The sequence below is a fragment of the Odocoileus virginianus genome, chromosome 2, assembly GCF_023699985.2.
Source record: "Odocoileus virginianus isolate 20LAN1187 ecotype Illinois chromosome 2, Ovbor_1.2, whole genome shotgun sequence".
Classification (NCBI taxonomy): domain Eukaryota; kingdom Metazoa; phylum Chordata; class Mammalia; order Artiodactyla; family Cervidae; genus Odocoileus; species Odocoileus virginianus.
This window is the reverse complement of record NC_069675.1, coordinates 63187134-63202191: the sequence shown is the minus strand read 5'-3', so window position 1 is coordinate 63202191 and position 15058 is coordinate 63187134. Positions and strand designations below refer to the sequence as shown.

The 15058-nt window shown below is 41.6% G+C and overlaps 1 protein-coding gene across 1 annotated transcript; it reads right to left on the bottom strand.

Annotated features, from left to right (window-relative positions):
• Positions 1 to 5469: 5469 nt before the first annotated feature.
• On the bottom strand, positions 5470 to 15052 carry PNO1 (partner of NOB1 homolog). The gene is made up of 7 exons (XM_020878574.2): positions 14760 to 15052; positions 14385 to 14534; positions 12120 to 12203; positions 11863 to 11923; positions 11505 to 11622; positions 7015 to 7085; positions 5470 to 6126 (listed from the first exon to the last, which is right to left on the bottom strand). Exons 1-7 carry the CDS (start codon positions 14964 to 14966, stop codon positions 6059 to 6061), a joined length of 759 nt encoding a protein of 252 aa, XP_020734233.1. The 5' UTR covers positions 14967 to 15052; the 3' UTR covers positions 5470 to 6058.
• Between the last annotated feature and the right edge of the window lie 6 nt (positions 15053 to 15058).

Genomic DNA, 15058 nt, shown 5'->3' with positions numbered 1-15058 from the left:
AGTTTTGCATGTAGATCAATTTAAAATGTACCTCTTGTTTACATAATTTGCATAATTTTAAAACATAATGTTGCCAAACTTTGGAAATGTTAACATTCAAGCTGAAAATCTCCACATGTAACTCTCTTCCCCTGGATCAGTACGTGGCTTATCACCCCGGCCAGTGGCTTGGTCTGTTCAGTGTCAACTGCCATGTGCTCTGCTTCAAGAGGGGAACTCGTCTTTTGTGAATTTTTTGTACATAAGTATTTGTTACAGATATTTTAGCAAATGCTTTCTATTTCTCTTGCTTGTGCATATCTTGGCTGGCGTTACAGAAAAATAGTGCAAACATTATTTCCTTACTGGGGAATGAGGGTTTTTTCTTTTTTTCTTTTTTTTTTTTAGTGTGTGTGGGTGGGTGGGTGGGTGGGGGGTGGTTTATGTTGAATGTTTAGTTTTTCTTCTGCATGAAACATCATGTTGTGGGATCTTTAGGAAACTTCATACTGTATGAATAAGAAAATAAAATATTTGAACCTTGATTGAGTGTATTTGCAGTGGTCTTTAGGCTTCCCCAGCCATTGTGTGAGTGTGTGCTTGTGCTCAGTTGCATTGGACTCTTTTGCGACCCCATGGACTGTTTGCCCATCGGGCTTCTCTGTCCATGGAATTTTCCAGGCAGGAATGGAACTGGAGTGGGTTGCCATTTCATCCTCCAGGGGGATCTTCCTGACCCAGGGATCAAACCTGCTTCTCTTGTGTCTCCCGCATTTTCAAGTGGATTCTTTACCGCTAGCACCGTTGGATAGTCTTTGTTCATTCTTCTAGGTCTTTTAAAAACCTTGGTAGGTTGATGTTTGATCTTTGACTCTAAGCCATAAGTCAGTCTGCTTTGTCAGTGGGTGAAAACACAGGTGAGTATGACCTGTAGGACGCAGTCTGTCACCCTTCCTCTACTTGCAGCTTCCTTGCTCCTCTGGAGGCCTTGACACCCTCTTTCCCGACAAGGAATGCTTCTAAGGGGTTCAGCCACGTCGTGATTCAACAGGAACTCTCCTGGCCACCATTTAAACACACTAATAACACCTGATTCTTCTTTTACCTCAGTCTTCTTCCATAACATTTAACCCCTTCTTACCTGATTCATTCTGTATTTGTCTTCGCTGGTTATTCAGTTAACATGAATGAAAACTCCCTAAGGGTAGGGATTTCTGTCCCTTGTTCTCTGATAGACTTGGTTGTCTAGATTCTGCCTAGCTCTTAGTGTTTACTCAATAAATACTTAATGAAGTAGGAAACACCTTGTTTCTGCAGGTTGTGTTACTAAGTTCTATTCAGTACTTTTGTTACTTTTCATAAGCATTAGTATTGGGACTTTTATTCATTCAACAACTTTGTAGGGTTCCTATGCCATGCCTGCACTATAATGAGCACTTGAGAGTCTTGCGACAGGTAAATGATGTACCTGGCCCAGATGAAATATAGGCTCTTGGTGTTTTATACCCAGAACACTTATATTGTCAGGCATGCACTAGTTATGAGATACTAAACACTGGGTTCCCTGACTTCATGGATTAGTTAAGCTTAAATCAATAGGTAACATCTAAGCTGTAGGTCTCCCTTTCTTTTCTTAGTTCTAATGGTCTTAAGAGTAGAAGAGATGACTTAAAGTGAAACAGCAATCCACAGAATGGGAGAAAATACTTGTAAATCACCTATCAGCTAAGAGATTTTTAGCTGGACTATGTGAAGAGCTACACTCTGAAACAAACAACCTGATTAAAAGATGGGCAGCTTACTTGGATACTTCTCCAGAGGAGGTAACATAAATAGTCAGTGCCACGAGAAAAGATGTTTAATATCACTAGTCATTATGGAAATGCAAGTAAAAACAAGATACTACTTCACTAGAATTGCTATTAGCAAAATAAAGGTGTTGGTAAGGATATGGAGTAGCTGGAATGCTTGTGCATTGCTAGTGTGGATATCAAATGGTGAAGTCACTGTGGAAAATGGTATAATGGTTCAAAAAAATCAATTAACTGTGTGTGTTAGTTGCTCAGTCATGGCTGACCTTGCGATCCCATGGACTGTAGCTCGCCAGGTTCCTCTGTCCAGGCAAGAATACTGGAGTGGTTTGCCATTCCCTTCTCTAGGGGATCTTTTCAACCCAGGGATTGAACCTGGTATGACCCAGCAATACCACTTCTAGATACTTACCCAAGAAGTTCTAGGGACTAGCAGAGGTATTTGTGCATCCACATTCATAGCAGTATTATTCACAATAGCCAAAACTTGAAAGCAACCAAAACATCAATGATGAATGGATAAGAAAACTGTGGGATATTATTCAGTTATAAAGGGAAGGAAATTTTGACACATGCTATGTAACATGGATGAATTTTGAAGACATGCTAAGATATAGAGCCAGTTCCAAAAGAACAAATACTGTATTTTATTTATGCAAGTTCCTGGAGTCATCAAATTCATGAAGACAGAAGGTACAATGGTGGTTGCCAAGGACTGGGAGGAGGTGAGGATAGGGAGTTGGGTGTTGAAGGGGTAGTGTCAGATGGCGAAGATGAATGTTCTGGAAGTGAAAGGTGGTTGATGGTTGGAGGAGAAGGAACTTAAATGTCACTGAGCTGTACAAATGGTTAAATGGTGAATCATGTATAATTTACCAGTTTAAAAGAGTAGACAAGATGGTAGAAAAAGAATCTTGGTTTTTCTGGATGCTGTCCAGGACTTAGAAAGAAATGGTGTTCAAGCTCATCATGTGTGTCTTAAAACAATTCTTAATCTTCAAAGATTCCCGTATACTCAAAAATTTCTCATTACATTAGCTCACATTTTAAACTAAGGTCCATTGCCACTTCAAGCTTTAGCTAACCCTGTTGGTTTAGTCACTTAAGGTGTGTCTGAGTCTTGTGAACCCATGAACTGTTTCCCTTTCCATGGGATTGCCCAGGCAAGAATGCTTGAATGGTTGCTATTTCCTTCTCCGGGGTTGCTTCCTCACCCAAGGATCAAACGCACATCTCCTGCATTGCAAGCAGATTCTATCCTGGTAAGCCACCAGGGAATCCCTTGAGCATCATAAATCTGACAGCTAAGCATATCAAAATAGTGAATCCTTGTTCTCCCAAACCTCAAGATTACTGGTGTCCCTGAATAATACAGGATTCTTTCACCAAATTAAGTCATTGACATTTGCAGAATACAAGCATTTTGCAAGTTATAGGATGGTTATGTTCATCATCACTCAATACTATCTAACATTAAGCATGCTGTCCCATGGCTCTGGAATCAGGAAAGTTATATCTCTTCCCCAGGGCTCAATGAACATAGCTTTCTTCCATAAATAGGATGAGAACTGGTGTCCAGATCTTCTGGAACAATAGGAGGAAACACTAAGGTCTCTTCCCTTAAGCCACTGAGTAAGAAAATACTTCTAGCCAATGCGGCAGTTAATATGTTAATAAACTGCTACATGATATCAGAAATTGTACTACATACTGAAAATTGAAAGATCAGAGGCTTTAGGATGGGAGGCAGACACTAAAGTAATAGCAGGATAGCATGATAGATACCACAGAAATATGGATCAGCATGGCTAAGGTTTTCAGTATTAGTCTGCAGGCCTTAGAGAATTTCAAGAAATGGTTTGAACTACCAGATCAACCACCACTGTCATGTAGTCAAATTGATTACATTTCTTCACTGTTCCATTCTAAGAATGGGTAAGGTGGTGATGGTGGTACAGAGGTAAAGAATCCGCCTGCTAACGCAGGAGACGTGGATTGGGAAGAGGCCTCGGCAGAAAGTGAAGGACTAATAAGAGCCTCTTGATGAAACTGAAAGAGTGAAAAAGTTGGCTTAAAGCTCAACATTCAGAAAACTAATATGGCATCCGGTCCCATCACTTCATGGCAAATAGATGGAGAAACAGTGGCTGACTTTATTTTTTGGGGTACCAAAATCACTGTAGATGGTGATTGCAGCCATGAAATTAAGACGCTTACTCCTTGGAAGTTATGACCAACCTGAACAGCATATTAAAAAGCAGAGACATTACTTTGTCAACAAAGGTCCATCTAGTCAAGGCTACAGTTTTTCCACTGGTCATGTATGGATGTGAGAGTTGGACTGGGAAGAAAGCTGAGTGCCAAAGAATTGATGCTTTTGAACTGTGGTGTTGGAGAAGACTCTTGCGAGTCCCTTGACTGTAAGAAGATCCAAGCAGTTCATCCTAAAGGAAATCAGCCCTGAATATCCATTGGAAGGACTGACGTTGAAGCTGAAACTCCAATACTTTGGCCACCGGATGTGAAGAGCTGACTCATTTGAGAAGACCCTTATATTGGGAAAGATTGAGGGCAGAAGGGGATGACAGAGGATGAGATGGTTGGATGGCATCACTGACTCAACGGACATGGGTTTGGGTAGACTCGCGGCAGTTGGTGATGGACAGGGAGGCCTGGTGTGCTGCGGTTCATGGAGTCACCAAGAGTCGGACATGACTGAGCGACTGAACTGAACTGAGCTTGGAGTAGGAAATAGCAACCTGCCCCAGTATTCTTGCCTGGAAAATTCCAGGAACAGGAGTCTGATGAGCTATGGTTCATGGGGTCACAGAGTCCAACACAACTTTGAGCACACATGCCTCTAACATTTTGTTTCTCTTTAAAGTCCCAAGCAGTACTGATTCCCCATTGGGCAGGGATGCTTGATCAGGGAAGGTTCAACAGTATCCCAGATTTTAGCAACTGCCAGAGAAACACATTTGCTCTCTTATTGATAATTCTAACTATGTAAGAAACCTTTTCAAAAGGAAATGCAAGTAATACCAAAAGATAACTTCACTTTAGCATAGAGAACCTGTTTTCCCAATCAAAATTATGCTTTTTTAAAAAAATTCTACATGTTTATGGTTACCGAGCAATGGTTCATTTCAGTCCAAGCACTCTGAAAACTGGGCCCATACCTCAGAAAAGAACACCCTCAGTGGTCACAGTTTTGTATCTGATTTCCTAGACAAGGCATGGGGAGTAGGCAGGTACCTGCTGGAGTCTGTGCAGACTAGAATAAATAAGTGCCAAATTCCAGCTTTTGAAAAGATAGGAGTAAAATGGGATCATACACATACTCTGTCCATGCTGCTGTGCTGCCAAAGGGTAAAAAAAAATATTGCTGGGACATTTCCAGTCATCTCCCACTGGATTCCCACCGTAATACTAAGTACATCTAATCCCAATGCAGTGTACAGGCTAGTTCGGGACAGTGGCATATATAACAGAACTCTTAATAGCAATACTTAATACTTTTTCTAGTTCTTACATGTACTTTCTAATTAAAGTTTAAAGTTTTGGTCAAGGGTTGTGGAGATAATATACAAGAGAATACTATCATCACAGTCACAATTTAATGAAGTGAGTTCCTTTCATTTAAAAAAATGCATAACATGAATCAAAGAACACATAGGTAGATGCTTGTTAAACCTTTATTACATTTGCAGAATATAGTTTCTTAGGGGTAAAAATTCTTTTATTACATTTCACCTTACTACTTAGAAGAAACATACCCCATATTGGTAAGGTCTGACTGCTTTTATTGAACACTTATTTTTACAAACTGCAAAAATAGGTACAAAGATTAGTCTTTCTTATTTCACAGAGTATATTCAAACTGCTGTTTATGACCTGGGTATAAAATATTCACACACCACTCACTATTAAGGGTCACAACTCAGATTTTCTGAGATAATTCTTTTAATTACAACTGACAGGGAAAGAAATGTTTACAAATTTAGAAAAATTATAAATTTATAAATAAACTCAGAAAATAAAGAACTGTTGCTTAAAGTAAGAGGTCCCCCGCCAAATAAGAGGATTATAAACTATGCAAACCTGCTACATGTGATTTAAAATGGAAACAATGATAAATTATACTTAATGTGCTAGTGTAATAATGGTACCCATGACTGAAAGTTTTTCATATGGTGTCGGGTGACCACGTGTAGAAGTAAAGTCTTTTTCTCTATAGAGGTCAAAGATTAAAAGTCCTTGATGCGAAATTAGAATCGGTCTGCCGCTCTGCTAGCCACAGCTCGAATATTGCCATAAACCTTTGATGGAGGATTTCCTGCAGGAGAAAATAAAAACGCTTGTCTTCACAAATATACGTATAGATGCTACATGGACAACAACCTGCAACACTGCACAGGACATTTTCCCACGGGATCCTCCTTAAATAACAGAAGAGCCATAAAGGAAACCACATAAGTACTCTCCCAAAACTTTTTAAATCCTAAGTGCCAAAGATACCAGGTTGTCAAAGTATTTCGAAAAGCAGCTGGTCAGTCAGACCTGGGCATGCGTACTAAGTCACTTCATTTGTGTCTGCCTCTGTGACCCCATGGACTGTAGCCCACCAGGCTCCTCTGTCCGTGGGATTCTCCAGGCTAGAATACTGGAGGGGGCTGCCATGCCCTCCTTCAGGGGACATTCCAAACCCAGGGACTAAACCCGCATCGCTACCATCTCCTGCATTGGGAGGTGGGTTCTTTACCACCAGCCCCACCTGCAAAGCCCCAGATCTGGACACCGGAGCGAACTCCATGCGTGTCCCCAGCAAGCTCTGCAGCCTGCCTCTGACCACAAGTGACAGTGCTTCGTGGTCTGAAGACGGGACCAAGTGGCTAATTAAGACGACTGATGCTGACCAGCAGCTCCCTTTTGGCTGAACCTAAAACACTGCCCCCTGCTCCTCTGCAAGGGTTCCCAGTGCGTCTCCTCGGGGACACAGCCATGATGTAAGCGACGTGACCCAATAAGCCCTTTCTCTTGGGCTCGCAGACGGAATCCAAGCAAAAATAGCTCGGCTTCCTCTCTGGGCCAACACTTACCAACCCCCAAGAGTTTCTGCCTGCTACCTTTATCAACTGGACCCTAAAGTGAGATGCAATGTGATCTGAGTTTCTAAATTCTCTATTCCTTCAGAGAAAACAGCAGAGGAAGAGACTGTGGTTACCCAGAATGAGGTTGCAAATGGCAGTTCTTGCCATCTTGATGTTTTGAAAAGAACCAAGGATGTGGACCTTCCTGCAAGAGATAAAGTGAGACACGTTAGCCACAAAAAGCACTTCCTTAACTAAGTCCCATGATCCAGAAACTCTAGAAAGATGACAGATGGATTCCTAAATAAAGGTCGTGGTGATGGTTGCCCAACACTAAATATACTACCATCCACTCTGAAAGGAAGGATTTTACGGTAAGTGAATTAAAACCTAAGTTCTTCAAGATTCTTGGTGAATAATGGCTTCCCTCCACTCAGTACTCTGCATACGCTAGGGCTTTATATCCATGTTCTCACCATTTAATCCTCACACAAGCTTTATTAGACAGAAGTTATTCCCACATTACAGATGAGAAAAGTGTGTGAGAAATCACAACACCTGTCCAAGATGACACCCTGGCAAAACTGAGATCAGATGCAGAGACTATACTGAGTTAAAATATATTTGAATTTCAAATGCAAGTATTTCTAAAACTGATCTAAATTTCTTCATCACTGAGGATTATCCAGACCCCTTTTACTGTGCCTTCCTTGCTGAATGGCTCCACTTAGACTGATATTATGGCATTTTACTTTTTTGAGCTCATCTTCCAAAATATCAGTAAATTTAGGAAACTGATGCCGAAATCTACAGGGAAGAACCCTCTCCCAAAGCAGAACCCTCTTCATACCACAGGCTCAGGCATTTCTGAAACTGGAGTAAAACGGAGGCTAAAAACAAGAGAACAAGTTAAAGTCAGTTCAAGATGCTCCCCAGGTTTTCTTCCCCACTCTAGGCAACAGGCAACCACCCAACTACCCTTTCTTTTACTCCAGTAAAGTGAAGGTGGCAAGCTGCTCATAGGAGAAGGCGAAAGACTTGGGGTCTCGACCAGGGGCACCGGGCACAGCAGAAGTAGGAAGACCGTGAGCGGAGAGGAGGCAATGCCATGTGGGTGTCGGCACAGTGAACGACAACTGGCTTCCGTAACTGGGCTCCAGACCTTTGTCTCAGAGGGACTGGAGAATACTTCTCGGGAAACTGGCCTCCATGGGAAAGACTAAGGATACCGACATCAGGGCTTCCCCAAAGGAACAGCCTGGCAATCACCCAAGTGAAGCCAACAGTCCACCAGTCTCCCCCACCCCCACTCCCAAGCACCCCGAGCCCAGGGTTTCTAGTCTGTTCTTTATGGTCCCACTTTTACACAGGACGCTCTCACTACAAAGAATCAGAACCCGAGGAAAGCATCTAATACAAAAGAGTAGGCAGCATGACCAGCAGGCGAAGAAAGCGGTACAGAAACTTCTGCAGGGAGAAAAGAAAAACAAAACTAGTGAGATGAGAAAAGCAGTTTTCACTCACTCATGAATCAAGGACAGGATATTAAGAAAATACTGAATACAGAGATTAGAAGATGAAGTTACTAGAAGCAGCTCTGAATGAAAATGATTCACAGCAGAGTGGAAGACATCTTCAAAACCAGGTCTCACCAGATGGCCTTCCTAGGCTAAGCCAGCTCCCGGACCATCTGTGCCACCAAGACAAAGCAGGACAAAGAATCCCAGAACCGAGGGGCTCAGACACCAGAGGCGCCAAGGGGCAACGGTGAATGAGCCAGGATGGCAGCTGTGTGCCGGGCAGAGGGAACAGTGCTCTGGGGACAGAAACCTCCAGAAGAGACTTCTAGAATGTCTGATATGTCTGAGTCCACCAAGAGGAGATACAAGTATAGCTTTCTAGTCACTGCGACACTGAGGAAGCATAGAGGCACATTAAGAATTATTTCCTCATGTGACAAGAGAGGTGCAAAGGACAGATGAACACAGTATACTACCTGCTCAGCTGTTAACACCCCAGTACCAACTTCATCCTCAGACAGTACTGAGCATGAACTGAACAAAAGCCACACCGTGCAGGGGGAGGCAAGCATTGGCCTGCTAAAAGGTTGACAGGGTGGAGACAAGGTGGGGGTGAAAAAGGTCCAGTCTCCTCTTTGACAGGAGATCAACAGTGAATCTGAAAAAAAAAAATGAAGCTGGTATATAGAGATATTTGGAAATACAGGATAAATAACATTTAAAATTTAGCTAAAAGAGCTCTATCTGAAGACTTGAAATTTCCTTTCTCAGAGGAGGTGGAAATGGAAGTAGACAGTGGCAAGTTTAAGTATGTGCATATATATCTTTGATAAAAATAAAATTATATAAAAGTCAGGCATGAAAGATGAGGAAACAGACAAGCAAAAACACATAAAGGGTGAGTAGTTTAGCTACTAAAACAGCCAAAGCTTCAGGGCAGTAGTTGGAATGTATGTATGTAGGTCTCCAGACATAGGCAACATTCTTTCCCATTTGATATACCAAATGTATCTAGAACAAATGGATGTTAGTTTTATATTGTGTTTACATTCTACTCTGCCAGGTTTTCAGCAACTCATGAAAAAGAACATTTACGGGTGCTAATAGTCCATCTTATGGCTATTATCATAATTAACATGAGTTGCTGAACACATGGATTTTCAATTAGTCTACCTACAGTAAAAACTGCAGGACAATACATCTCTTTGCTGGTATTTGACACTGGAAAAAAACCTACTGCTAACCACCAACAAACTTGAGAAACTTGAAACCACATGCTATCTAAAAGAAGTCATGCACTAAAGATTACATACTGTGTATTTTTACCTATGTGCATTTCAAGAAAAGGCAAAACCCTAGTGACAGAAAGGAGATGAGTGACTGCCTGGGAATTGGGAGGGGCTGCAAAGATGCACAGGGAACTTTTGGGGTGCCACAGCTGAGTGTGGAGGGATCACAGGACTATATAGAGTATTTGCCAGAATCTCACTGAATTACATACCTAAAACAGGTGGCTTTAACTGAATGAAAATCATACTGTAATACAGCTGTTTAAAAAATTAATTTCACAAGGAAATTTTAAGCCAAGCCTTAGAAATAATACTTGGTGGTGGTTTAGTCTCTTAAGTTGTGTCCAACTCTTGCGACTCCATGGACTAGCCTGCCAGGCTCCTCTGTCCATGGGATTCTCCAGGCAAGAATACTGGAGTGGGTTGCCATTTCCTCCTCCAAGGAATCTTCCCAGCCCAGGAAGCAAAGCGAGGCCTCCTGCATTGCAGGCAAATTCTTTACCGACTAAGTTTTGAGGGAAGCTTAAACATTTATAAATTATAAACTTAATATAATGTGCTAAAAATAATTAGAATGACAGCAAATCAGTTACATTTTAAAACTTCTAAATTAAAAAACTATTAGGACTGTATATGATATTTTAAAGTATGATACACATTTCAAAATTATTGAAATTTCTAGTTCAAGAGAGCTTTTCCCATGACTCTGGAGCCCCATCTCCAGGCTCAAATCATGAAAGGTCAACGCTGTAACACACTTACCTTCAAGTAAACAGGGGCCCCAGTGCAGTGTTAACAGTTTTCTATTTAAGTATAAAAAAGTCTAAAATTTATATTTGGAAACAACAGTAAGCCCCTCAGCTCAGAGCAAAGATGAGATGAGTTTAAATAAAATTATTTCTGGGTTTAATAGCAGGCAGATCCCTCCTCCTCACAGTCAACTGCTTCATCTCTCAACTTCTCGGCACTGTATAATCTCTGCACCATCTGCCAGTAACCCCAAGCTGGTAACAGAGCGGCTGCACCCGCAGGCAGAGAAGGGTAATCCCAGCTTGACTTCCTGCACCCTTATTTTAAGCCCATATCATCTTATTGATGTTCATATATAGTTTTCCCAACAATGTGCAACACTCATCTTCCCTTTATGAAAGGCCTTTATATATTCGTGCATGTACATGTGTGTATGTACACTTATATTTTTTTACTGAAGGATAACTGCCTTACAGAATTTTGTTGTTTTCTGTCAAACCTCAACAGCAATCAGCCATAGGTATACATATACCCCCTCCCATTTGAACCTCCCTCCCATCTCACACCTCCAGGTTGATACAGAGCCCCTGCTGAGTCTCCTGAGCCATACAGCAAATTCCCATTGGCTGTCTCTTTTACATATGGTAAGGTAAGTTTCCATGTTACTTTTTCCATACATCTCACACTCTCCTCCCCTCTCCCCTTGTCCATAAGCCTCTTCTCTTTTTTTAAAGCAAAGACTCATGATGGCATTGAACACGCATACTTCTTGCTCTCCTCTACTGATTTAATAGGCTCCCGAGATTCTATTTAAATATTCCCGTCATGTAATTTAACAGTGATTCTCAACATTTCCTTCATTGCAAATTGAGAAAAAAGCTATAACATCTAAGATTTTTCTCAACTAAATCTGCTCTCAGAGTAGGTAACTGTTCAGTCAAAAGCATATCCTCACAAGGATTTAGGGGTTACATCATGCATAAATACAATCTTAATCACTTCTTGAAACCAGCAAAAGACCAAATGTAAATTATGACAATAGTTTTCTCAAGATCACATACTTACACGTCAGCTAAAACTATCCGCGTCCGGGTCACGTTCTCGATGGTGAATTTGGTTTTTCCTCCTTTGCCAGCAATTCTGCCTATTGCCCTAGACAGGTGGTCTCCCTTTAAAGGTTTAACTAAATGAGAAAAGCAAGATCTCAGGAAGGAAGCCATTCCAGCATTACCCACTTCCATAGGAAGTTTAATCATTAACCAAATTTCCCTCCTAAAAGACACAAAACATGCATTTTTTAAAAAGCTGCTAAGAATATGGCTCAATTGATGCCACTGGAAAGCTGAGAGTCATGCAGAATACAAAGTCAGTAGTACAAAAGTACCATCCCGGAGTTCATACAAAAAGACCACCAGACACTCACCATCTGTAATTTCAAAGGACTCCAGAAAGAGGTCATCCAGTCTAATAAGGGCAAGTGCGTCCTACAATACAGAAATACATACTGTGAAGTGCTTCCAACTCATTACCTGTGTGAGTGAGTGTGTGTTAAGCTAACTCATAAATTGTAAAACTAGAACACTCAAATTAAAAAAGAAAAAAATGCCCAAATCTATCAAAAAAAACATTCATGTGGAGTATTTTCTGAGCCCCCATTTCGGATATCATGAAATTACTCACCTCCACCTGAAACCCAAGAATGAAGGCTTTCACAAAATCAGCTGCTTTTGTCAGAGCGCTAACATCTTTGGTTTCTTTACAGGTCTGTTTAAAAAAAAAATGGGGTAAGAGGCACAAATTATAGCTGGATATAAAAAGAGCAACATTCTAGCAAACTACTAGGACTGACCTTTCCCATTATTGTAATTTCCTTCATTCACCATCACCCTTCCCAATATATTCTCTGTGACCCAGTTTTTGGTGACATAAGTACCGTGTTTAGTTTTCAAAACAAAACTTTGCTAGCTCCAGGGCTGGGCAGTTCCCCCCAAACACTGTCCAAAGACCGACTGCACTCCATGGCTGATCTGACTCTGGAGCTACTGGCAAGATTCCTCCAATCACTCCCATTCTGAAGAACCTCCATCCTCAGTTCATTTCCATCCAAGCTGCTCCTCTTCTTCAGTGCCGTCTCCCTGGGAGTCCAGATCTAACCTCCTGACTTCAACCACCCACCATTCCTGTGCTGATGTTTCCTTCCCAAAGCAAGAACTCTAGTACTAACTACCAAGAATGGTTTAAGCAATGATCCTGCCCTCAAAGATTTTATTTGATAATCATAGAAATACGCGCTCTTCAGAAAATGCCCACCCCTGGAAGAGACATGCACTGCATAGATGCTTAACACAATATAGCTCTGATCTTCATGTCAACCTAAATTTAAGCAAAATAAATACTTTTACATTAGAGGAAACTCAAGTACCAAAATGAAAAAGTAAAATCTGAACATGGATCTGATTCCAAAACCCTGAGTTCTACTCTCCCACACAGACTCACAATTGAGTTCAGGTGACTGCGTATTTGACAACTTTGAAACTATGCAGGGTTGTGTAACGGCACATTTAAAACTAGAGATCCCAGTCCCAATTCCATATGTGACCTTAGGCAAGTCTCACGAATGCTCTAAGTCTTAAGTTTTCTCATCTGTAAAATAAATCGGAACAGAAGAGCCTGAGAGGTCCCTACTAGCACTGATGACTTTGCCCAAGACACTCCTTGGCCAGTTTCTTCACATCTATTAAAGGGGGTATGTTATCTACCTCACAGGGCTGTTCTCAAGACCAAAATGATGTAGTGCCTGGCAGAGCACCACTATGTGTCTGGCACAAAGCAGTATCGACAAATGTCAGAGGAGTCCAAACTGATGGTGCTGCAATACATAATCAAGAGATTCTGACAACTTCTTTATTAAGCCTTTTATCAATCAGCAAAACATAAGTTTAAGCCCTGAAGACTAGACTGAAAACTGGACTGACGGGAAAGGAGAAAGAATTTGAGCTAGACTCTAAAAGATGATGAAATTGAAGTAGGAAGGAAAAGGAAATAGGGAGGAGAAGGTCTTCACAGAGCAAATCCATCCATAAGGAGGGACAAGAAAAATGTTCAAAAGCAATGGTAAGAGGACTTGGGAATGAGACTCCTATTTCAAAGGCAAATTCAAATACTTTTATCTTTCAGAGATACTGAAGATATCAAGATGTCAATAAAAGCAGTGTGGTCTGGGAAAATTAATCTGGCTCTGGCAAAGAGAATAGAGAAGCAAAATGAGATTTAAAGAGATTAAAGAAAGCAAACTTGTAAGCAAACAAGAAGTTCTGGCAGAAAACCATAAAAACCTAAATGAAACTGACAGTGAGAACAAAGAGAAATTCTGTCAAGTTCTGTATTTTAAACTCTGCCAACTATTTAGGACAGTGCCTCGCTGCTTTGCTTCATTATTCTAATCCCTCAACAGAGATAAGTCTATAACAGTCCTGATAATGAATCCTTAAAATGGAAGATATAATTAATTTTGGTCACTGATTCTTACGAAAAATTGGAACCCATAGGAAAAAACCCCAAAGTCTACTAATTTTAATTGTCCACCTCCTAGACTGACATCATGGAATAAATAAACAAATATTTTTACATAATTTACACTTACTCTCAAAACTTGTTTTTTTCCTAAAACGTAACACTAAAATATAGTGTACTGCAGCGAGTACTTCGGCTGCTCATTTACATACTTCTGTTTACGATAACCTCTTTATTAACTCTTTAATCAATCAACACAGAACACTGAAAAATGTGCTGAGACGCAGCTGGTATTTTAGTATAATTTCAGGTCAAACTGGAAGAAACTCATTCAACAAGGTAAGTCCCATTAAGAATTCCTAGAAAATCTGTTCTTTCTTTCTAGGACAGAAAAACCTCAGCATATTTTAAAGAGGTTAATATTCTCCTTACTCTGATTTCAACATTCCTCGATTTCAAGTTAAAGCGTATCTGAAGTCCCAAATGCTCCACGATAGGAGTAAATATCTTCAGCCAGTTCTCTTTTAATGGCGTGTATCTGTTGGCTGGGACTGGAATTTTCCTGGTTTCTTCTTTCCCACTCTATGACAAAAGAAAACACAACTCAGCAGTTGTCTAAAGGAATGAGGGTAAAGTTGTAAAACGACAAGTGATCCTCAAAAAGTCTCCTTTAATTGGACAGATTAAACACCAGGAGTCGCCCCTCTGAGCTTCACTCCAGAAGAAGCGTCAACATCACCCGGAGGCCACCGGCCCGACCCGTCTCTGGTCCCAGGCCCGTTCCTGTTCCTCGGTCCCCGCCAGTACCAGGAATCCGTCCCCAGAGAGGGGCGGGAAGACGGGCCTCTTTGCGGGTCGGGCCTCCTCGGTGTCCATGGAGGTCGCGTCGCCTCCCTCCTCCAGCGTGGACGGCTGCTCGGCCTGCCGTTTCTTCGCCCGCCGGCCACCTTTGCGGGTGACCTGGCTGAAGCCGTCCTCGGCCAACGGGCTCTGTGCCTCCATCACGGTTTCCATTCTCCAGAACCTCCAGCCCCAACCTCGGCTTCCAGCTCCAACACGTGCGGGGCTGTACCGCGCAGGCGCGCCTCGCAGGCCCCAACCTCCGC

What these genes read in the sequence shown, in the direction of transcription:
- PNO1 (XM_020878574.2), bottom strand. Translation starts at nt 14,966, where the DNA reads ATGGAAACCGTGATGGAGGCACAGAGCCCGTTGGCCGAGGACGGCTTC. An exon ending in GTCCTTTGAAATTACAGATG is followed by an intron (nt 11,623 to 11,862) that starts GTGAGTGTCTGG and finishes TTTCTCATTTAG; the next exon opens with TTAAACCTTTAAAGGGAGAC. An exon ending in CATTTGCAACCTCATTCTGG is followed by an intron (nt 6,127 to 7,014) that starts GTAACCACAGTC and finishes TTTCTCCTGCAG; the next exon opens with GAAATCCTCCATCAAAGGTT.